Below are 25,505 nucleotides of genomic sequence, written 5' to 3'. Positions count from 1 at the left end.
CCTGTTCTAGAGAGAACAGACTTGGAAGAATTTGGGAGTAGAGGTTTTCTCTAGACTTGTGGTCTCACAATCTTGTACCAAAGTAGCCAAAACATGAGACACAAGACACAAAAAAATGAAGAAACCAGAATACCTATCTATATTTTTGAAGAAGGCAATAATGTCTCAAATGTCACTCTCTGAGAGAAAGTAGGTAATATATATGGGAGACCCGGGACACATCACCAAAACAAAACAATAACAACAGCAAAAGCAAAGGAATACCTATATTAAACATGTGGAAGCACAACTATTGATGGGCACTTTCTGCTCAGTCATACAGATTCACAGGCCGTGGATTCAGTGCTGGTGCAGCTGGCTGGCTTGCCACCAGACTGAGACCAGGTCCTCGCTGTCTCCAGCATAGGTGCTACTAAGTTATCTGCTGTGCTCTGATAGCAGTGTCAGGTGACATTACATAGTCACTTAAGTGGGGTACCACAGTTTTGTTTGTGACAACTTCTATAGTGGACAGTTTCTTTTGTGATTGCTGACCCCTTGGAGACTAGAACTAATTAGAGATTTGAAGCAACTTTGAAGAAGCTGAAGAAGCTATACTCATTCCTGTGAAATCCCAGGACACAGCTGCAGCTATAGGAACCTTGGCTCTGAGTAAAAGCCTCTGGCTGACACTGAGCCAATTGTATAAAATGGAGAGTGAGAGCATTTGGACTTTAAATAAAAGCTCATAGAGCTTTTATTTGCAAGGGGATTTAGTTTGTGGGGAAGTTGAGTAACAAAAATGAGTTTCATATTGTTCAAATTTGGGACATTTTAATATGGATATAGTTCTCTGTATTCATATCATAAAGTCTGGTGAGCTATTTTGGACAACATGACTGGGCATAATTAGTGATAAGAAATAGAATTAGAGAGTGAACTTTCAGCTTAGTACTATCTGACTCATGGTGCTAGTCTTTTATGGGCAAAAAGCAAAATGCCCTTCAAGAAGTCCCAGAAGGACTCTGTGTAGGGAGAAGCAGACTTGGGGACTGTGTGAGCACAGCAGCACTGTGAGCATGCACCACTCGGCTGAGAGGGACAGCTGCCTGGTCCCCTTCTGATGCCTGAGTACAAAGGGTTATGACATTGTTTCTCAGCCTTCCATCATGTGTACACCACCTTCATGACTTTTCTACAAATACATGTTTTTAAGTATTCAGCATGGACTTTACAATCTTTGCTCAGGGTAATATGTGTTAAAACATGTTAGGAAAAAAAACAGGTATCTTTCTGACTACAGATGAAAATACATACATAATTACTAAAACTGAAAAAAATATGCCTGTGAGTATGCTACTTAAACAACTCACATGATGCCAGTGGAACCCACAATGTAATATATTTAAAAAATTAAAAAGCTGGCAAACATTCAGAGGGATGCGCGTTATTCCCCTCTTCAGGATTCGACTCCAATCCTGATGACAGAACATGGTGTTGGAGAAGAGATTTGGGGTCGCTCTCTTCACTTTCTCACACCATCCCAAGCAACGTAGAACAGACCTTTTTTAAGACCTATAGAAGCTGTGTAGAGCTTTTGTACTTAAAGTGTTTCTTGGTCCCCTATTGGAGTGGGCTTGAGTGAGGACAACTGCAGTTTCTGGCCATCCCATGGCTTGTTTATGGAGATGCAGTAGCAAACCCTGTTTTTGCATGAGGTCTAAGCCTCTACCCAGCTTTACTAGGGAACCCTATCATTTGGATGATAACATACATTTCAATTGCCTTCTGTCTCCCCTTTCTCAAACTGGTTCCAACCCGTAAAGAAGTGCAAATTCCAACACAGCATGTAGTTACAAAAACAAGTGAAAGAATGAGAGAAGAAAACATTGATGGAAGAAAATGCATGATGCTATTATACAGCAAAAATACTATGTATATATAAAATTTAATGATAGCTTATTTTGAAAAAGTGTTTTTAAAAAAATGAATGCAACTCAATACTCAAATAGTGTTGAGTTCTCCTTCCCCAACTTGCAGGTAGAGTCATGTAGTATTCCAGTCTTTCTGGCTGAGTCCCTGCAGCTGGAGCAGGGCACCTTCCGCTGTTGTCTAGTTTCTGAAAACCAATGAGAAAGAATATTGGTTTAGGGTTAGGCCTGGGGCTAGACCCTGGATGTCTGAAGTTCAGCAAATTACCTAGCCTTCCTGAGTCTCAGGTTTTATACGTGTAAAATGGGAACAATAACCCCTCTAGATTTCTTGTGAGGATTAAGTAATAATGCATGTGAGTCAGTGACACTGCCGTTCAGAAAGAAATTTAGATCCATGTCTAGGTATCCACTGGGTATATCCATAACTAGATAGTTTTTGAAGAGGTTTGAGATCTTTCCCTTGCATGGATAGTGGAGTATGTGTGGTCGTGCTTATACTCATAGGCTTTTTTTAGCACAGATAAAATGCCAAAACAATAAAGATTTTGATCTCATGTGTTCCTTTGTGCAAACAAGCTTGCCTAGCAAAATGGTGCAGATAAACGCAGATGAATGGACTTTATACAAATAAATGAAATGTTTCTCTAGTATAAAAATAGATCAAATGGTAAGAGCACAAAAGTAGGTGAAATGGTAACATAAACTGACTTGTGTAATCAGAGAGTCAACTCTTGACATTTTCCTCTCTAAGCTTTTTCTAATAGTTTTCTTGCTAAGGCTACAATGTTTTTGCCATATTGGAAGAGGATTGTCAACTCTAATGAAGATTAAGTAGCTTTCCCAACTAGATTTTTTTAAAATAAGCATCAGTTAATGCTGTGGGCTTTCAAAGCCATATTCATGAAGAATGGAAAGATCTTTAAAGAGCTGCTCTTAGAGACTCCTAACTCTGGGAAATGAACAAGGGGTAGTGGAAGGGGAGGTGGGTAGGGGGATGGGGTGACGAGGTGACACGCACTGAGGGGAGCACTTGATGGCATGAGCACTGGGTGTTATGCTCTATGTTGGCAAAATGAACTCCAGTAAAAAATAAATAAAAAAAGAAATAAAAAATAAAGATCTGCTCTAAGAAGATGTAACTAATAAAATTTGAAATTTAGCAGCATTTCTATTCCATAGTTATTCCAACACCAAGTTTTTATCATGGTTACACTGAACAAAAATTAATTAAAACAGAACTTTACATATTTAATAAAAAGATGAAGATATTATTTACAACTTTAGCCAAAAATTAATTCCCTAAAGAGTAAAAGGCTATTTAATAAACAATTCTTTTGACTGGTTGGGAAAGTGTTGCACCACAGCTCACAAGTTCACACTTGATTTATTCTTTGAACGATATAGATAAGTTACAGGATTAAGTCTTCTGTCTTTTGGTTCCTGCCATTAATTGGTTAAAGTCATCTGAGGACAGTGTAATTACAATGCTCCCAAAGAAACCTGGAGCTTGGGATCCCTGGGGGGCACAGCGGTTTGGCGCCTGCCTTTGGCCCAGAGCACGATCCTGGAGACCCGGGATCGAATCCCACGTCGGGCTCCCGGTGCATGGAGCCTGCTTCTCCCTCTGCCTGTGTCTCTGCCTCTCTCTCTCTCTGTGTGACTATCATAAATAAATAAAATTAAAAAAAAAAAAAAAAAGAAACCTGGAGCTTTGTAAAGTACAGTAAATGGAAAGTAATGTGTTATGGACATTCAATTGCTAAAAGGATGTAAAAGGGTAGGAGCCATTAGGAAAGGTGAAGAAACACTGCTCTTGATGAGCTTGCTGAGGAGCCAAATGAGCTTCTTGATCATGGACAGAAGAGACCATCTAAAGTTTAAAAAATGTAGAGCTGTTTGTGTGTCCATTGATCCTGCAATTTTACTTGTGCACTAAAGCAGGAAAATTAAATGAAATATTACCTAACGAATACAGGTGCTATGTTTTCTTCCTCTGATGTCTTTATATCTTTGTAGCCAGAAATCCCAAAGTTAATTTCCAATAGGAAAGGCTGAACATTAAAGTTAAAAGTTCACCTTAATTTGAATATTGTAGCATTAATGACATCTGGTGGAAAATGAGTTACAGTGTAGCATTATTTAGGTATCCTGATCTTTCCTTTATACTATCACTTTCTTTTTTTTTTTTTTTTTTATACTATCACTTTCATCAGATTTTCACACAGCCCTCTCCCCAAGTCCATGAGAAGAGTGTACTTTCTGGCCCCATTGAAGTTTGGCTTAGCCTTAAGACTTACCTGCATCAGTGGAATATGGGCAAAAATGTCAGTGTGAAAGTTCTGAAGATAAGCTTTAGCAGTCCTGGTGAGGCATTGCCCCTTCAATGATAGAAGGAGACACGTACCCTGCAGATTTGCATGATAAGAAGACAAGCACTCCAGATAACCCACTGACTTACAGGGAAAAAATTGTTATTCTATGGTTGTTTGTGTAAAAGCCAATTAATACATGAGACTATTACACACCTCTGTGTGAATTCCCATGGAGGCTTGACTCCTCTCTCCAATTGATGACACTGGGAGAAGAATCCTGGAGACGTGTGGTTCAGTCCCTTCTGGGGCTCTATTTCAGACCCTGATAGGCCCAGTCGGAACATGTTTCCATTCCTCCACCTATGGTAAGCAAAACTGAGTCAAGAGTCCAGGGCAGGCCCATCAGGCTCTCTTAGAATCTTGGTTTCTCTGTATAACATGGTGTGGAAGTCATGTAGGGCTCTTTTTTTCTTCCAAACATTTATTTAAATTTTAGTTAACATATAGTGTAATATTGGTTTCAGGAGTATAATTTAGTGATTCATCAATTACACATAATACCCACTGTTCATAGGTCATTCGCAATTCTTGCATCTGTTGGTTTAAATATCTTCCTCTTAAAAAAATAAATAAATAAATATCTTCCTCTTAAGGTGGACTTCAAGGTATAGGAAAAGAGGGCAGGACAAGTTTAGTTGGAGCCATAGGCCAAAGCTTTTCCGATTGAGCTTTGCCAATAAAGCTTGTAGCTTGGCTCCCACTCAACTCTAATAGATGTACTAGTAGGAGTCAGTAGTGTTATAAGCCACAAAGTATAAGTGGCAATATTAGGACAGTTTAATTTGATGAATAAAAACAACTGACAGAAATTAAAGTATTATCCGTGACCTATTAAGAAAGTTGCTACTGGTGAACATTTTTCAGGGAATGACCACATTATTTCTGGTTATTTAGCAGAGTCATTTAGTGTTTCCTAAAGCAGTTACTGCTTTCTAAAAAGAATTTCAAACTTTTGTCCCAAAAGTAGGACCAGAATTGTTAACTCTTCATATTTTTACTGAACTTCCAGTTCTGTTTTCCTTCTCAACCTAATGTTTCATGTTTAGAGGTTACAAACAGCCCAGTATTTAAATGTTTTAATCTTACTAGTGTTCACTTTGTAACATACCTCATGTTTGGAAAACCAGACTCTTGACCATACCTTAATTCAACATCATTTTCATTTCTGCAGAACTACTTTATTTTTTTTATTTATTTATGATAGTCACACACAGAGAGAGAGAGAGGCAGAGACAAAGGCAGAGGGAGAAGCAGGCTCCATGCACCGGGAGCCCGACGTGGGATTCGATCCCGGGTCTCCAGGATCACGCCCTGGGCCAAAGGCAGGCGCTAAACCGCTGCGCCACCCAGGGATCCCTAGAACTACTTTTCTTATTCAGGAAAAGGACACATGTGGGTGGACCTCAATTAGATAGCTTCAACAATTCTCAAGGCAATGGGCTTTCACAATAGCATTCACGATACCTGTCATCAATTACTGGCACTTATTTGTCTTGCAATGAGAGAATTGCCCTTTATTCTTAACAAGCAGGCAACTGGATCAAAGAGATTAGATTACTCAGGTGAAAAAACAAAGACAAATACATAATGAGATAAACCTGTGTAGTAACTGCCTGGAAGATTGCCATCTATTTTCCTCTCCATATCTCACGCTTTAGAAAGACCAGGACTTTGTTTCATTCATCCTAATACTTGGCACTTTAACAGGTGCTCACTTTGTAATTTCTGAATGAGTGATACAGGCCATGTGTTTTTACTTTATAGTGAAGGTTAATGAGTTAAATCATATAAAAAGCTTAGAACGGTGTCTGATACTAAGCACTTAATTACAAAACAAGGTAACATTTAGAATAGAGATGAGAAAAGACGTCAGAAGTTTGCCTTAAACTGACCCTTAAAAAATAAGGAAAACTAGGCTGGCAATAAGGCTAAGAGGATAGAAAAGTTCTCCAGTACACTACATGCTAAAATGAATTAATTCCAATGACATCTATTATTTTTTACAGAGAATGATGCTTATTTTAAGTCTAAGGTTATAAGATTAAAGAGATATAATCAAAGCTTGTTCATTAAATTGAAAGTACCTCCAGATTTATTCAAGTTTGTATCCTTAGGCCTCAGTAAGCACAAGATATTATTTGCTATACTGAATCCATTCTATTGTATGTGTTAATACCACACCAATATAAACATATTTTAAGACAAATTTTAAACATACATATTTAACTTTATTTCATCATCATTTAAAGCTTGATTTTAGAAAACATAAAAAAAATTAAGAGTTCTGTATCACAGGAATTTAAACAGTGGCAATATACGTAGCTTTGTAGGTTCGAGTTCTACAACAAATTAAAATCAAATCATTGGAAATGTTTTCAATATGGAAAATATACAAATAAAATAAATGGCAGAGACCTATTATGAGCAATGTTTCATTACTTGCAAGTTATCGTTAGATAATTTCAGAATCTAAACAAACACTCTCAATATTCAGACTTCTGTTGCTGTATTTTACATTTAATATCTTCCTACCTATATTCCAGAGTCAAAGTCCTTGACCAAAAGGTCTGATTTAAGAAGGCATTTAGTTTTATGGCAAAAGTTATCCATCTACAGTTACCACTTTCAAGGAATTGACAACAATGCTGATGTGATCTGCTAGTTCCCTTTTGAACAATGTGCAATAATTTATGTCAACCCTGTATAAAGTTATACAGGTAGAAAAAATTGGACAATTATGCACAGTTCAATAGATGTAGAATGTTAAGTTTTCCCAGTCTAAAAATTAACCAGTGATACAAAATTTATCAACTATAGTTGACTTGGTTTCAGGAAAACCGCATCTGAGAACTACAAGTACATCACTGTCCTTATCTCATCCTCAGTCACTGGTGGGAATTTTATAGGCCACCATGCTATTTACTTTGTGGATAGTAGTACTAAATGAACGAAGACGGACTTCCTCAGAATTGGTAACAAACTGTGGTCCTGACTCTTCCCATTTTTCAAGTACAACCAAATCCTTGTCTGTATAAATCAGTAGGTCAAATGAACCTAAATTGGATAAGATCATTAAAGTACAATTATTTTTTGAAAGGTACAACTATCCTTCCTGTCTCCCTCACATGTGAGCCAGCTATCATGTCAGAAAAGCTAGTTTAGCTTGATCTCTAATCAGTTATATTAGCTAATTGCTTTTCTTCAATGGAAATTTTAGTACAGAAAATACTGTACTCCCTTTTACTTAATGAAAAACTTGATTTTTTTTTCTTCAAAGAGCCACTAAAGATATTTGCAGAAAGTATATAATTAATCACGAGACAGCATGAATCTAAGCCAGAGAAAAAGAACACCTTGGTTCTGTGACTGCTGTATCCCAATGCCCAGAACCGTGTTAGGCATACAGTAGGCATTTAGGGTATATCTGATTAATGAAGGAGTAACTAAGCTAGAAAAGAAAGACACAGTTATACCTAAGTCTTAATTATATACAAGGAAATGTGTATAAAATAAAAGTAATGGAAGAAATTAAATCTAAATATTCAGGAGTACTGTAGAAAACTTTCATTCTTTCCCTATTCAGCACTTGTAAATAAAACACAACCAGGGGATCCCTGGGTGGTGCAGCGGTTTGGCGCCTGCCTTTGGCCCAGGGCGCGATCCTGGACCCGGGATCGAATCCCACATCAGGCTCCCGGTGCATGGAGCCTGCTTCTCCCTCTGCCTTTGTCTCTGCCTCTCTCTCCTTCTCTCTGTGACTATCATAAATAAAAAAAAAATTAAAAAAAAAAACACAACCAGCATTGCCTTAGATTCATGACGTTTTTCTCACTTATATACCATGACATGGATAATTAAGAAAAAATTCAACAAAACGGTTAATTCTTAAAGTAATACCTTAGTCTTTCCACAAGAAATCTGAACCAACGTGAAGTCATATAATACTTACAAGAGACTTCCAACAAGGGCAGAAACGTCACGGTAACTGTGATCTGTCGGATTATGGAGAGGATCTCATCCTGGATGGCCTTCTGAGACATTTCTCTGGGTGTGCTACCAAAGAAACTAAATTATTTGATTCATTTTAAGTTTTAACAAGTTATTTAAAACACTGGTAAGATTATTTGTTTGATTAAATGCTTCAAAACTCAAATTAAGTAATGCATTCCAAACGAGTTTTTAAAAAAACAATTATAATTTCATTTATTATTCCAGTTATTAAGGCTGATCTTAGTATCAGGTCATTAAATAACAGATGACCAGAAAACCTGCAGAGTGCTTCAAGTCAAGAAACATTCAGCATATTGTAAAATAAAGATAACAATTAGTATCTAAGATCTTTAATTGGCATAATCATTTTGGTATTTTTAGGAATACCTAAATGTCTAATTCTGTAGTGCTTCAAAGAAGATGTTATATCAAGGTGTATTTATAATTAAACATTTTCTAGGGGAGGGGCAAGATGGCGGAAGAGGAGGGACCCCAAATCACCTGTCCCCACCAATTACTTAGATAATCTTCAAATCATCCTGAAAATCTATGAATTCGGCCTGAGATTTAAAGAGAGAATAGCTGAAATGCTACAGTGAGAAGGTTCATGCTTCAATCAAGGTAGGAAGATGGGGCAAAAAGAACTAAAGAAACAAAAGGCGGGATCCCTGGGTGGCGCAGTGGTTTAGCGCCTGCCTTTGGCTCAGGGCGCGATCCTGGAGATCTGGGATCGAATCCCACTTCGGGCTCCCAGTGCATGGAGCCTGCTTCTCCCTCTGCCTGTGTCTCTGCCTCTCTCTCTCTCACTGTGTGCCTATCATAAAAAAAAAAAGAAACAAAAGGCATCCGAGGGGGAGGGGCCCCACTAGGAGCCGGGCTAAGGCCGGGGTGAGTGTCCCCAGGACAGGAGACCCCAGGCCCCGAGAAGCAGGAGCTTCACCAATCTTCCTGGGCGGAAAGGCCTCGCAGGGAGTTGGAGCAGGACCGCAGAAAAGTGGGGATGCCCTCAGGCTCCCTGAGACACTAACAGAGCAACTGTGCCCAGGGGAGAGTGCGCTGAGCTCCCTAAAGGGCTGCAGCGTGGCACCGCTGGACCCAGGAGCAGCTCAGAGGGGCTCAGACGGCAGCTCTGCGGAGAGGTGGCTATGCGGTGGAGCGCAAATCCAACAGCACAGGCCCGGGAGCACAGGGCGCCAGGGAAACATCCCAGGATCCGGCCTCCCCCAAGGACAGGCAGAGGCCAGGAGGGCCCAGGACGGGAAGGACGCTCCTGCCCCGAACTGAGCAGATAGCGGCCATGCCCCTGGAGCATCCAGGCCCCTACAGATGGAGAGCTCTGTAGTTACTGCGGGAGCTGACTCCAGGGCTCCAGAGCTGGCCGCCACCACTGCAGTTGTTCCCTCTGGAGCCTCAAGGGGTAAACAATCCCCACTGAGCCCTGCACCAGGCAGGGGGCAGAGCAGCTCCCCCAAGTGCTAACACCTGAAAATCAGCACAACAGGCCCGTCCCCCAGAAGACCAACTAGACGGACAAATTCCAGGGGATGTCAAGGGAATTAAAGTACAGAAACAGAAGATACTCCCCTGTGTTTTGTTTTTGTTTTTGTTTTTTTTTTTTTGCTTTTTGATTTCTGTTTGCTTACCCTGCCCTTCTTTTTCCTTTCTTTATTTTTCTATCTCTGTTTCTTCTTTTTTACTTCCTTTTTTATTATTTCTTTTTCTCTTTTCTTTCCTTCTTTCTCTCCTCTCTTTTTCTCCTTTTCCCAATACAACTTGTTTTTGGCCACTCTGCACTGAGCAAAATGACTAGAAAGAAATCCTCAACTCAAAAGAAAGAATCAGAAACAGTCCTCTGTCCCACAGAGTTACAAAATCTGGATTACAATTCAATGTCAGAAAGGAAATTCAGAAGCACTATTATAAACCTACTGGGGGCTAGAAAAAAGCATAAAGGACTCAAGAGACTTCATGACTGCAATATTTAGATATAATCAGGCAGAAATTAAAAATCAATTGAATGAGGTGCAATCCAAACTAGAAGTCCACACAACGAGGGTTCATGAGGCAGAAGAATGAGAGGGAGACATAGAAGACAAGTTGATGGCAAAGAGAGAAACTGAGGGAAAAAGAGACAAACAATTAAAAGACCGTGAAGATAGATTAAGAGAAATAAACGACAGCCTGAGGAAGAAAAACCTACATTTAATTGGGTTTCCCAAGTGCGCCGAAAGGGCCGGAGGGCCAGAATATGTATTTTAACAAATCCTAGCTGAAAACTTTCCTAATCTGAGAAGGGAAACAGGCCTTCTGATCCAGGAGATAGAGTGTTCCCCCCCTAAAATCAATAAAAACTGCTCAACACCTCGACATTTAGTAGTGAAGCTTGCAAATTCCAAAGATAAAGAGAAGATCCTTAAAGCAGCAAGAGACAAGAATTCCCTGAATTTTATGGGGAGGAGTATTAGGGTTACAGCAGACCTCTCCACAGAGACCTGGTAGGCTAGAAAGGGCTGGCAGGATATATTCAGGGTCCTAAATGAGAAGAACATGCAACCAAGAATACTTTATCCAGCAAGGCTCTCATTCAGAATAAAAGGAGAGATAAAGACCTTCCAAGACAGGCAGGAACTGAAAGAATATGTGACCTCCAAACCAGCTCTGCAAGAAATTTTAAGGGGGACTCTTAAAATTTCCCTTTAAGAAGAAGTTCAGTGGAACAATCCACAAAAAAAGGACTGAATAGATATCATGATGACACTAAACTCCTACCTGTCAATAGTAACTCTGAATGTGAACGGGCTTAATGACCCCATCAAAAGGTGCAGGGTTTCAGACTGGATAAAAAAGCAGGACCCATCTATTTTCTGTCTACAAGAGACTCATCTTAGACAGAAGGACACTTACAGCCTGAAAACAAAAGGTTGGAGAACCATTTACCATTCAAATGGTCCTCAAAAGAAAGTAGTGGTAGCCATCCTTATATCAGATAAACTGAACTTTACCCCAAAGACTGTAGTAAGAGATGAAGAGGGACACTATATCATACTTAAAGTATCTATCCAACAAGAGGACTTAACAATCCTCAATATATATGCCCTGAATGTGGGAGCTGACAAATATATCAATCAATTAATAACCAAAATTAAGACATATTTAGATAATAATACACTTCTACTTGGTGACTTCGATTTAAGGCTTTCTGCACTGGATAGGTCTTCTAAGCACAAAATCTCCAAAGAAACAAGAGCTTTAAATGATACACTGGACCAGATGGACTTCAGGTATCTACAGAACTTTACATCCAAACTCAACTGAATACACATTCTTCTCAAGTGCACATGGAACTTTCTCCAGAATAGACCACATCCTGGGTCACAAATGGGGCTTGAACCGATACCAAAATACTGGGATCGTCCCCTGCATATTCTCAGACCATAATGCCTTGATATTAGAACTAAATCACAACAAGAAGTTTGGAAGGCCTTCAAACACGTGGAGGTTAAGGATCATCTTGCTAAAAGATGAAAGGGTCAACCAGGAAATTAAGGAAGAATTAAAAAGATTCATGGCAACTAATGAGAATGAAGGTACAACCATTCAAAATCATTGGGATGCAGCAAAAGCAGTCCTAAGGGGCAAATACATCGCAATACAAGCATCCACTCAAAAACTGGAAAGATCTCAAATATAAAAGCTAACCTTACACATAAAGGAGCTAGAGAAGAAACAGCAAATAGATCCTACACCCAGTAGAAGAAGAGAGTTAAGGGGATCCCTGGGTGGCGCAGCGGTTTGGCGCCTGCCTTTGGCCCAGGGCGCGGTCCTGGAGACCCGGGATCGAATCCCATGTCGGGCTCCCGGTGCATGGAGCCTGCTTCTCCCTCTGCCTGTGTCTCTGCCTCTCTCTCTCTCTCTCTCTGTGACTATCATAAATAAATAAATTAAAAAAAAAAAAAAAAAGAAGAGAGTTAAGAAAGATTCGAGCAGAACTCAACGAAATCAAGACCAAAAGAACTGTGGAACAGATCAACATAAACAGGAGTTGGTTCTATGAAAGAATTAATAAGATAGATAAACCGTTAGCCAACCTTATTAAAAAGAAGATAGAGAAGACTCAAATTAAGAAAGTCATGAATGAGAAAGGAGAGATCACTACCAACACCAAGGAAATACAAACGATTTTAAAAACATATTACGAACAGCTATAGGCCAATAAATTAGGCAATCTAGAAGAAATGGACACATTCCTGGAAAGCCACAAACTACCAAAACTGGAACAGGAAGAAATAGAAAACCTAAACAGGCCAATAACCAGGGAGGAAATTGAAGCAGTCATCAAAAACCCCTCAAGACACAAAAGTCCAGGGCCAGATGGCTTCCCAGGGGAATTCTATCAAACGTTTAAAGAAGAAACCACACCTATTCTACTAAAGCTGTTTGGAAAGATAGAAAGAGATGGAGTACTTCCAAATTCTTTCTATGAGGCCAGCATCACCTTAATTCCAAAACCAGACAAAGACCCCACCAAAAGGAGAATTACAGACCAATATCCCTGATGAATATGGATGCAAAAATTCTCAAGAAGATACTAGCCAATAGGTTCCAACAACACATTAAGAAAATTATTCACCATGACCATGTACGATTTATCCCCGGGACAGAAGGCTGGTTCAATACTCATAAAACAAACAATGTGATCCATCATATCAGCAAGAGAAAAACCAAGAACCATAGGATCCTCCCATTAGATGCAGAGAAAGGATTTGACAAAATACAGCATCCATTCCTGATCAAAACTCTTCAGAGTGTAGGGATAGAGGGAACATTCTTCAACATCTTAAAAGCCATCTACCTAAAGCCCACAGCAAATATCATTCTCCATGGGGAAGCACTGGGAGCCTTTCCCCTAAGATCAGGAACAAGACAGGGATGTCCACTCTCACCACTGCTATTCAACATAGTACTGGAAGTCCTAGCCTCAGCAATCAGACAAAAAAAAGGCATTAAAGGCATTCAAATTGACAAAGAAGAAGTCAAACTCTCCCTCTTCGCCGATGACATGATACTCTACATAGAAAACCCAAAAGCCTCCACCCCAAGATTGCTAGAACTCATATAGCAATTTGGCAGTGTGGCAGGATACAAAATCAATGCCCAGAAATCAATGGCATTTCTATACACTAACAATGAGACTGAAGAAAGAGAAATTAAAGAGTCCATCCCATTTACAATTGCACCCAAAAGCATAAGATACCTAGGAAGAAACCTAACCAAAGAGGTAAAGGAACTATACCCTAAAAACTATAGAACACTTGTGAAAGAAATTGAGGAAGACACAAAGAGATGGAAAAATATTCCATGCTCATGGATTGGCAGAATTAAGATTGTGAAAATGTCAATGTTACCCAGAGCAATGTACATGTTTAATGCATCCCTATCAAAATACCATGGACTTTCTTCAGAGAGAACAAATTATTTTAAGATTTGTGTGGAATCAGAAAAGACCCCAAATAGCCAGGGGAATTTTAAAAAAGAAAACCATATCTGGGGGCATCACAATGCCAGATTTCAGGTTATGCTACAAAGCTGTGGTCATCAAGACAGTGTGGTACCAGCACAAAAACAGACACATAGATCAATGGAACAGAATAGAGAACCCAGAAATGGACCCTGAACTTTATGGTCAACTAATATTCGATAAAGGAGGAAAGATTATCCATTGGAAGAAAGTCTCTTTAATAAATGGTGCTGGGAAAATTGGACATCCACATGCAGAGGAATGAAACTAGACCACTCTCTTTCACCACACACAAAGATAAACTCAAAATGGATGAAAGATCTAAATGTGAGACAAGATTCCATCAAAATCCTAGAGTAGAACACAGGCAACACCCTTTTTGAACTCGGCCACAATAACTTCTTGCAAGATACATCCATGAAGGCAAAAGAAACAAAAGCAAAAATGAACTATTGGGACTTCATCAAGATAAGAAGCTTTTGCACAGCAAAGGATTCAGTCAACAAAACTACAAGACAACTTACAGAATGGGAGAAGATATTTGCAAATGACATATCAGATAAAAAGGGTTAGCATCCAAGATCTATAAAGAACTTCTTAAACTCAACACCAAAGAAACATACAATCCAATCATGAAATGGGCAAAAGACATGAAGGGAAATCTCACAGAGGAAGACATAGACATGGCCAACACCCACATGAGAAAATGCTCTGCATCACTTGCCATCAGGGAAATACAAACCAAAACCACAATGAGATACCACCTTACACCATGAGAGTTGGGAAAATTAACAAGGCAGGAAACCACAAATGTTGGAGATGATGCGGAGAAAAGGCAACCCTCTTACACTGTTGGTGGGAATGTGAACTGGTGCAGCCACTCTGGAAAACTGTGTGGAGGTTCCTCAAAGAGTTAGAAATAGACCTGCCCTATGACCCAGCAATTGCACCTCTGGGGATTTACTTCAGAGATGCAGAAGCAATGAAACGCCGGGACACCTGCACCCACCTGCACCCGGATGTTTCTGGAAGCAATGTCCACAATAGCCAAACTGTGGAAGGAGCCTCGGTGTCCATCGAAAGATGAATGGATAAAGAAGATGTGGTTTATGTATACAATGGAACATTACTCAGCCATTAGAAATGACAAATACCCACCATTTGCTTAACGTGGATGGAACTGCAGGGTATTATGCTGAGTGCAGTATAAGTCAGTCGGAGAAGGACAAACATTGTATGTTCTCATTCATTTGGGGAATATAAATAATAGTGAAAGGGAATATAAGGGAAGGGAGAAGAAATGTGTGGGAAATATCAGAAAGGGAGATGGAACATACATACTCCTAACTCTGGGAAACGAACTAGGGGTGGTGGCAGGGGAGGAGGGCGGGGGTGGGGGTGACTGGGTGGTGGGCACTGAGGGGGGCACTTGACGGCATGAGCACTGGGTGTTATTCTGTATGTTGGTAAATTGAAAACCAATAAAAAATAAATTTACTAAAAAAATAAAATAAACATTTTCTAAAACAGACCAAAGGCTTCAGGAACAAACTACATTTCATTATGAGTGAGAGTTCTGAGTTTACAGGTAAGCATGCCTGGGACAATGCTAAGAATTAGCATATAATGAGGGGGCATTTCCCATCCAGAGGATCTAAGAACTTCAGTTCAGAGTGTCTTAGGAAGTTTATAGCGTTAAATGAAATACAGTAGAGCTGCATATCAAGCTAGGAGAAAATCTAGGATAATACTTCATGGTTAAAAGTACCTTGACACAATCCATTAAATGGCCCACCTAATACATCATGTGTAGCTTACATATAGCACCATAAATACTAAAGGGTGAAATTTATGGATTTTAGACTAAGGGCAGTTATGTTAAAAGTACACTATACAAGTCCATAATAGGCACGACTCTTTTGTGAGCACAGTTTGTGAGTCTTATTCTTCTCCACGGGAGATCTAACATAGTTAGAAACAAACTACCTTATACGAAACTAGTTCAATATAGTTAGAATTCATTGAGTCAAGAAAACAAGTTTTGGAAAAAAAATCTATGAAAGTGGAAGCAGTTTAATTCATACTTACCTGTCATCTTTTGCAGTCTTGTCGCACTCAATATCAAACTTCCACCTTTCAAGGACTTCACTGCTTTCAATATTTGAGATGAATACCACCAGTTTCTGAACTGAACACTTGTATAACCAATCTGCAATACAGAACAGGGCATCTTTTTTGGTTCACTGCATTACAAAGTAACTCTTCCCAGGTCTCACTTTCTGCCCTTAGCAAATTCCTACCACTGGTATTTTGGAACTCCTCCAACCTGTACAGAAAACTTGCCTCACAATACCTAGCTCCCGTTGTCCAATTCTCAGTATCCGTACCAGATGTAGTTAGTACTGAATGCTAAGCACAGAGTAGTGAACATGCAGTATACTCTAATCCAAGGTAAATTCCAGAAGATGAGCATTAATCTAATCACTGCAGCAATAAATGCAAATTTTTAATTGTAATAAATGTTAAGAAGGTGCAGTATGTGATCCAATGAGAGAATATAGGAAAACTTGACTCAGGGAATTCTCACTTGACTTCAGTTCTACACTTAAATACCATTAAATATGCAAAAGATTACAGAAAAGGGTACAGGTCTAAAATACTGAAAAGCGAAAAGTATCTGACCAGAGGATTGAAAGGGTAATACAAATACAGTTAAGAAAGGGAGAATGAACAAGGTCGGTTTGTGCAAGATACATAGGGGCCAGACCACGCAAGGTCACATGGGGTAAATTAAAGAACTTATACTTCAAGAATCAGGGAAGTCATTACTGTGTCTGAAGTACGGTGTGATGTGATTAAACTTATATTTCAGAACTATCCTTTAGGCTGTGATGTGTGGAAAGTAGAGTGGAAGTAAAGAGAGGATCTAGGGATGCTAATTGATTAGTAATTCAAGCAAGAGGTACTGAAGGCTTATAGAAGGATAAATTGGTAGAGATGGATCAGTATAGGTAGAGTCAAGAGATTTCATAGATTTTATTTATTTATTCATGATAGAGAGAGAGGAAGAGATACAGGCAGAGGGAGAAGCAGGCTCCATGCAGGGAGCCTGATGTGGGACTCGATCCCAGGTCTCCAGGATCATGCCCTGGGCTGAAGGCAGTGCTAAACTGCTGAGCCACCCGGGCTGCCCTAAGGTTTTATTTCTAAGTAATCTCCACACCCAATGTGGGGCTGGAACTTACAACCCAAGATCAAGAGTTGCATGCTCTACTGACTGAGCCAGCCAGGACCCCCTTAAATTTAGTTTTCAAGTATCACTAGGTTAGCCACATGTGGATATCAAGGGAGCCACTTACTATATGAGCAAAGAGAAGACTTGGGTTGGATGTATGTTTATGAGTCAACTACACAAAGATTGTTAGTAAAGTTATGTATGTGTCAGAAGTCATCTTAGAGATTATAATAAGGGGGCCTCATAATGAGCCCTGAATTAATCTTGGAACTTGGGATAATATACTCAAGAATACACAGTTTTGTTTTTTTTTAAGACACAAAAACAATCTTGTAATATTTAGGACTTGTGGGCCACCTAGGTCTCTTGCATAGTTTTTTAAAAACTAGCCTTTAAAAATCTGAAAACACTCAGTTTGCAGGTAGTACAAAAATAGGCCACTTGCTGGATATGGGCCATCAGTCTTGCTGACCCCTTGACAAAAACCAACCTTGTCTCAATTTTGCTCGGAAAAGGAAGAGATTGGGTAGTCACTTAAAGATCTGGGGTGGGTGGAAATTTTTTTCTTTTAAAACTGAAGACAAATGAAACCAATGAAAATATCTCAAAACAAAGAAATCAGAAATACCAGAGAAGAACTAGGGTAGATTCCTTAAGAAGGCTAGAGGGATGGGGATTCAAAGAGATTGAACAATTTGCCTCTAAGAAGAGCAATTCCTCCATTCTAACTAAAATAAAAGGGACAAATTAAATAGGAAGGTCTACATACAACTGAGGTGAAATGTCCTAAGTGTAGTCTTAAAGGAGACAACCTAAAAACCAGTAACTTAGGCAGGGCTTGCTTCTTCATCAAATTAAGGTGACATAGATTCTTAGTTACTTCTATGTTTCAGGCTAAGTAATCTGAGTATCGCCCTGGGTGATTTAGCCCTGAAGATGATAAAAACACAATTAATAGAATTTTAAAAATAAAGCCTCTTGAAACAAACAAACAAACAAAATATATATATATATATATATATATATATATATATATATATATATATGACTCAGGTATAAAAAAATTACTGTAATTTTTTTTTTTGGAACTAGTTTTGGAAGGTGAAATGAGGAGCCAGGGAGAAACATCCTATAACACAGAAAAATTAGAAGTGAGAATCCTAAGTAGAGAAAAACATGGGGGAAAAAAGAGAATAGATGGAGAACAAGTATCCATTCAACAAGTATTCAGTAATTTCTTGAGCTAAGAAAAAACAAGGGGTGTTCAGTTAGAAATGGCTAACGGACAGGCAGGATTTTAACAAAGACAAATGAAGACAGTAAGACATTAAAAAACTTTATTGGGTATTCTATTAGTAGTATTTTTTTAAGTTTAGTTCCCAGGCTGGATCCAATTTCATTTTCTTTTATCTTAAAATAATGACGGTTTTAAACTCTAGGCAGCTATAGAAAATATATCATGTTAAAAATATGTAGTGGATTTCTCTCCAATAATAAACATCATCATAGTTATGTAAAATTCCAACTTGTTCCACCTGGCTACACGAACTGCAAAAATCACTTCAAAAGGAGTTGATAGAGATTGTTTTGTGAAGCCAGATCAGATTCCTAACATCAACATATTTAACCCACTCAAAATGTGGTAGGGAAGAGTGGACTTTCTTTCACTTTATTATTTGCTTCCTTCCGATGGAGAATCACTATATTTGAGATTGCAGTGTTCTACACCTCTTTGTATAGAGCTGAAAAATGAACACCAAGATGCCAGAAAGTACGGGTCCAAGAAGACCTGCAAAACTCAAATTGGTTTTCAACAATTAAATACCTTTCACTTGTCCACTACATGATTGAATTATTTTATGAGCTCAGGATCTGTTGTTATAAGCAAGGTGAGTCCGTATTTCTGCTCTCTGGTAGAGGTTTCAGATGGATATATGCCACGCTGATATAAAATGCTGTTGATGCCAAATGCTGAAAACAAAAGGAATGTTAAAGTTATTTCCACTTTGTAACTCTGGAAAATAAAGCCTATTTAGATGTGGCTGCGGTTTCATTCATGGCATCAAACTGAAAAAGCCTAAACGTGCGTTTGTGCGTGTCTTGCTGAAAGCAGAGTAGGGGAAAAGTGCCACTGAAAATCCTTAAAAATGTTGCTTCTAAATCAAAAGAACACGATACCTGCGTTTATGCGGAAATAAAAATGCCAAACTGCATTAACCTAGCGTCCAAGTAGAACTACAAGCTCAGGGTAATGCAAGCCCCAATTCAGGTTACGTGATCACAGGGTGTGGAAATAGGCTTTTGCGTCTGGATTAGCAATTGATTGATTAACCGGTCGGATGCTCCAGAGCAAGCCTCTCCCTCACTTTTCCCTCCTCTTCTCCTGCCAGAGTCTATCAGAGGGTACAAGCATGGCCTGGTCCTAAATCTAGCCCATCGCCCTCAGTACCGGAATCAAAGCTTGGTGGATGGGCTGTTCAAAGTGCACTGGGCTCCACCGCTCGGGGTGGTGCCGGGCGGCCGGGCTGGGCGGCCTGTGGGATCCGCAGTTTCCCGCAAGGCTGCTGGTGCAGGGGCGCGGCGCGAGGCAGGCCGGGCAGCACCTGGGCTTCCCGCTCCCCCAGGAGCAAGGCGCCTAGATTAGATTCTCCAGCCAGGCGGGCGCTGGAGCAGAGCCGCCCCCCACCCCCGGCCCCCGCCTCCGGGCCGGCCGGGCCTCCAGGGCCGCTGGCCTCAGCTGTCCCCGCCCTCTGGCCTGCGGGAGGGGGACTCACAGAAGAACTGGGCCACGATTTCCGCCTCTGCTCGCGGGAGAGCTGCGGCGCCACGGCCAGGCCTAGGGACGAGGGAGCGCGCTGCTGCCCGGCAGACCAGACGGCGACCGCACGGCCTCCAACGGTTCCCGCCAGTCGTTTGGAAAGTAACGACGCTGCTCCCCGGGGCCTTCGCGCAGGCGCGACGAGCCTCTCGGCCCGCCCAGCGCCAGTCTCCCCGCTCGCCGGAGGGGGCGCCTCGCGCAGGCGCAGTGGGTAGGCGTGGTCAGGCGCTTCCGGGCTGTCGGGGCTCGAAGGGTCCTGGCGGGCACCTGGAATTGTGGTCGCGGGGCCGCAGCTGAGGCGAGAGGACTGCAAAACCTGGCTCTGACGCCCGCTCCGAGGCCTGCGGAGTGAGGCCCAGGATCCCAGTTCGGCAGTTTCAAAGCGATTTTCTGTTTTTTTTTGTTTTCAAAGTGATGTGAACTGCGCGCCGGTTGCATCTTAACGTGGCCCCAGGGACCCCCCCCCCCCCCCCGCAAACTTTTGCTTAGATGCTTCGAGCCAGTCAAGAAGCCGCCTGCGTGGCACCGAGCACAGCTGGAGAGGGCCTGGTGACTGTCTGCCCGCGCAGCTTTTAAGAAATTGGGGGCGGCCCGGGCGGCCCAGCGGTTGACGCGCCTTCAGCCTGGGCCTGACCCTGGAGCCCAGGGGTGGAGTCCGCGTGGGGCTCCCTGCGTGGAGCCTGCCTCTGCCTGTGTCTCTGCCTCGCTCTCTCTCTTTCTCTGTGTGTCTATCGTGAATAAATACATTCTTCAAAAACAAAGGAATCGGGTTGGGGTGAAAGAGGTGAGCCGCAGCCCTTGTCCTGTGCTGTCAGCGGGAGCCGCAGGGGCTGCCTCTGTGCGCGGGAATAAGCTGCTCGGGAATAAGTTCCCCCACCAAACAGGCCCAGACACACTGAAGAAGTTGTCAGGGAATTTTGACCCACGAATTCACGGATTTTATTGATAGATAGGAAAAATCCTGTGAGCAATGTAGGTTTACCAAAGCTTGTGAAACAACTCCAGAGAAATTGAAGAAGGTAACTATAGAGGTTATTTTCAAGTAAAAAAAAAAAACTTCTAAATTGCCTAACGTTTTTGTAAGTGTAATCAAAATTTGTTGCCATAAATAACAAAGAATTATAATGTACCCTGTTTTCTATTTATCTGGCTCCTTCTCTAAACCTCATGTAATAAACAACAGATACCAAATTCTTCATTGGATTCCCACTGAACGTAGATTCAAAATAAATTCCTTGCCATGGTTAAAAGGCCCATCAATTTGCTCTCCAACTTCATCTGCCTCCCTTCTTTCTCACTATGCTCTGGCTCCACTTGCCTTCTTACCTCCCCTAATACCCAGGCTCTTTCCCACCTACAGGCCTTTTTTTTTGTAAATTTATTTTTTATTGGTGTTCAATTTGCCAACACATAGAATAACACCCAGGACTCATCCCATCAAGTGCCCCCTCAGTGCCTGTCACCAGTCACCCCCGCCCTCCTCCCTTTCCCCCACCCCTAGTTCGTTTCCCAGACTTAGGAGTCTCTCATGTTCTGTCTCCCTTTCTGATATTTCCTACTCCTATTTTCTCCTTTCCCCTTTATTCCCTGTCACTACTTTTTATATTCCCCAGATGAATGAGACCATATAATGTTTGTCCTCATCCGACTGACTTATTTCACTCAGCGTAATACCCTCCAGTCTTGATTTATGCTGTTCCCTGAGCCTGGAATGTTCTCTTCCCCATGGCTGACTCCTCCTCATCTTTTAGGTTCCTTAAAGCTACTTTTTCAGAGACTTCTGCCTTAAGTATCCTTTTATGCCTCCCCGTCCTCCTTTTTTAAATTATTCACAGGCTTTATCATAAAATGCAATTAGGTATTTATTCAGGTTTATTTGTTCAATGTCTGTACCCCACAGGAATGTGACCTCTGTGACCACAGAGGACATAGTGTCTTCTTCACTGTCTCATTTCAGTGTTCAGCACAGGGACTAGGTCGAAGGGCTAATATCAGCTTTCATTATGTGCCAGGAACCATTCTTTGCAATTCACAATCATTAACTTGTGCAATCCTCACGTCGTCCTTTTAGGCACATACTAGTATTATGAACCCCATCTTACAGAAGGAAACCGACACATTCACTTCAGTGTCTCAAGCAGGTTTCCCAAGGTCACAGAACTAAGAAGTGGTTTCCAGGACTTAAACCCATGCAGTCTGGGTTCATAGTCTTTCCGACCCCAAGGACAGACCATTATTAAAGACTCGAACTTCAAATAAAGAAAGCTATGTGAGTTGACATTTGCGTGGCTGACAGCATTTTTAAGAAATAAAAATCTCTGAAAAAATAAAGGAGGTTCTCAGTTCAGCTCACCAGTGCTGAACTCACAAGTTCAAGTTCATTTACATGGTCACCCTGGGGAAATCACAGCAGCAGCAAGCTGGAGAAATGCAAAGGAAGTTGAGCAAAACGCTGAAGTCATTGATAATGACTCTGAATTAAGAAGTCCTAGAAGCTCCACATAGGAACTGGGATGAGAACAACCCAAGAGCTTGTTGAATGAGGGTCAGGTAGAGAATTAAATGTCAGTAGAAGTAGCTGATGTCACATTTGTGAAAGTGACCACCTACACATCACGTTTTCATGAACTTAAATGTAGTCATTAAGAAACTTGAAACTGATGTTTTGCATAAATCAGTCAAATGCGAGGACATTCATGGTCTTTTAAAATTACTGGAGAGCAAGAAAGAATCCAAAGAGTGCAATGCGGATGCTTCCTTTTTTTTCTTTCCACCTGAAGTGCTTAGCCAACCCTTCAACCTACTTCAAATTAGTATTAATTTACATGCCAAAGAATAGGGAAATATTGATTCTTTCTCTATGGCAGCAGTAAACGGATTTTGTTTTAAAGTGAAGTGAAACAACACATTTAACAAAGAATCTTGAGAAATAATATTAGAATTCTATACAAAAATCTTCAGTTAATATTTATCAATCACATACAGTGTGCCTGCCACTTCAGTTAGCAACAGCACGACAAAGCATTCTGTCCTGCCCTGTGGAGTCCAGTACTAAAAAGAAATATTTTCAATGCCATGAACATAATGCTAGGAGAAGGAACAGATGAGCATGCAATCCAGTCCTCCTGGATGTATGGGTGTTCTCATGTCATAAGGTGGGGAATGATATCCCACGGAGAGGGAAAAGAATGCGCAAAAGTACGGAGGTATGACAAGCAAGGCTCATGTGGGGAACTGAAAACAGTTTACTAAGGCTAAAGAAACATATTATTAGAGCAACAAATTGAAATAAATTTAAATAAGGGGAATAACTTGAAAAAGAAGTTAAAATTGAAGCTGGAGCCGAACCTTGATGATCTCGGTAATTATAAGAAGAAACTGGAAGCATCTTCTGCAAGTAGTGGGAATTAATTAAAGGATTCTAAGTAGAGGCTAAAGCTAAAATACCATTTAGTCAGCAAGCTGGAGAATATGAAACTGGAGTCAGCAAGGCCAATACGATTATTCCACTCCAAGACAGAAATAATTTGAATATGAATTAAGATAGTGCTCCTTGATTCATGCTTTTCAAAATATTCACTAAATGTTCTTATCTGCCAGGCAAGGTTCTAGACCTGGGGACACAGCAATTGACAATAAGAAAAAAAAAAAAACTGTCATCACAGAACCTATAATACATGATAAATAATTAAACAAGCAAATATGTGAGATTTCAGGTGGATGTAAGTGCCATGAAGGAGAAGAATATGGGGTGGGGGTTAAGAAAGTAATGGAAATAAGAAAGAGAAGAGTTTGAGCAGAGAACTGAAATTAGTATAGGAGAAAGCCATAAAGGAACCTGTGAAAGGGGTCCCAGGCCAGAGAAGCTGCCAAAACAAAACAAAACAAAACAAAAAAGAAACAAACAAACAAAAGCCCCTATTCATTGGAAATTACTTAGTGTGTCTGAAAAACAGCTAGGAAGTGATGTGGCCAGAGTGAGGTGGACATGGGTGGTGAAGTCACAATGGTTGGGGTAGGAGAATGGGGGTACAGACCTGTAGGGACTTTTAGACCATAGTAAAACTTAGGTTTTCACTCTAAATGGGATGAACAGTCATTAGAGGGTTTAAGCAAATGAGTAAAATATAATACATATACAACCTACACCTAAAATATATAAAATCTGACTCAGGGGTGGGCAGCTTAGGACAGACTGTGAGGAGCAATGGTAGAAGACAGATAAATTAAGAAACTACTGCATTATTGCAGGACACTAAGCTGATTGCTGGGGAGATGTGAAAATGTTCAGATTCTCAGCTTATTTTATTATTATTTTATTTATTTTATTTTATTTTATTTTTTCAAGATGGAGAATCCTGTCTTTTATTTTTTTCATAACTAACATTTTATTTATTTTTTTTATAAATTTATTTTTATTGGTGTTCAATTTGCCAACATATAGAATAACACCCAGTGCTCATCCCATCAAGTGCCCCCCTTAGTGCCTGTCATCTAGTCACCCCCACCCCCACCCCCCACCCACCTCCGCTTCCACCACCCCTAGTTCGTGTCCCAGAGTTAGGAGTCTCTCATGTTCTGTCTCCCTCCTTGATATTTATTCAGCTTATTTTAAATGTAGGGCCAATCAGAGTTGTTACTGGATTGGATGTCAGAATGAGAAAAAGAGAGGAGTGTAGGTGGCGATGGTAATTTCAAGAGGAGGGACACCTCGGTGGCTTTGTGGTTGAGCAACTACCTTTGGCTCAGGTTGTGATCCTGGAATCTGGGATCGAATCCCGCATTGGGCTCCCTGCGAGGAGGCTGCTTCTCCCTCTGCTTCTGTCTCTGCCTCTCTCTCTCTCTCTGTCTGTGTCTCTCATGAATAAGTAAATAAATCTTTATTTTTTAAGGGAAATTTAGAGAGGATAATAAGTTTGGGAAATATACAGAATGAAGACTGTCAAGAATTACTGGGAGTGAATGGGGGCTACTTGGCTTTGAATCCTAGAATCAACTCGGCCAGTTGTAAGTGGTGGAGAAGAGGCAAGTCACTCAATTTCAGTGAGCCTCAGTTGCTTCAGAAAGTGGAAAGATCTGGATATCTCTGGGATGTAGTGAGGATCAGAGAAAATATATACAAACTGGATCACTAGATCTTTCCCACAATAGAAGCTCAACTAGATGATGCTGTTGGTCATGGCTTAGGGAAAAGTGTCTGGCATGATGCTCAGAGCTTTAGTTTGAGTTATTTGGACATGGTGGAGCCTAGAGAGAGATATATAGGTAAAGGGATTGTGTTCAATGACTGAAAAGACTGGGGGAGATACTGATTTCAATCTAGAACACAGGAGAGATGTGTGACAGGCAGCTCAAAAAATCTGCCTCAAAAAAAATTTCAGAAGAGAGATCTAGGCAGGAGAAAAAGAGATCTGGAAGTCATCACCATAGGGATAAGAGCAAAGATACTAGAAGTTCAATAGCTATGGCATGCTGGGGGAGCTTCATGGCATGGTCATCCCATGATCATGCCTAAGGGCCTAGTGTTAATGAGTGAAGTGGCATTTGAGCAAAATTGTAAAGAACCGAGATCAACATACATCATTTTTTTTTTTTTGCAATTTTGCTCATGCCACTCAACTGTAACTCAAATATCGTGTGTATGCATGTGTCTGTGCGC

General features: G+C 40.6%; 1 protein-coding gene across 13 annotated transcripts in view; it reads right to left on the bottom strand.

The window, feature by feature from the left end:
- The window catches only part of LOC140611761 (uncharacterized), a 112,238-nt gene extending 92,190 nt beyond the window's left edge, over window positions 1-20,048 (bottom strand). For 2 of the 13 annotated variants that reach the window (XM_072788610.1, XM_072788609.1), the window contains exons 1-6: window positions 19,803-20,046; window positions 18,854-18,999; window positions 15,882-16,002; window positions 8,235-8,350; window positions 4,439-4,585; window positions 1,984-2,098 (exon numbers count right to left, since the gene is read on the bottom strand). In XM_072788610.1, the coding sequence (XP_072644711.1) occupies window positions 1,984-2,098; window positions 4,439-4,456 (133 nt within the window). In that variant the 5' untranslated portion in view covers window positions 4,457-4,585; window positions 8,235-8,350; window positions 15,882-16,002; window positions 18,854-18,999; window positions 19,803-20,046. Of the gene's footprint in view, window positions 1-1,983; window positions 2,099-4,438; window positions 4,586-5,426; window positions 5,475-5,749; window positions 7,563-8,234; window positions 8,351-15,881; window positions 16,003-18,853; window positions 19,000-19,477; window positions 19,726-19,802 lie in introns of those variants that run through there. The other 11 variants (XR_012012924.1, XM_072788605.1, XM_072788608.1 and 8 more) reach the window with 11 other exon arrangements.
- Between the last annotated feature and the right edge of the window lie 5,457 nt (window positions 20,049-25,505).

Source organism: Canis lupus, chromosome 20 (genome assembly GCF_048164855.1).
Source record: "Canis lupus baileyi chromosome 20, mCanLup2.hap1, whole genome shotgun sequence".
NCBI classification, from domain to species: Eukaryota; Metazoa; Chordata; class Mammalia; order Carnivora; family Canidae; genus Canis; species Canis lupus.
This window is presented reverse-complemented; position numbering and strand designations above follow the sequence as displayed.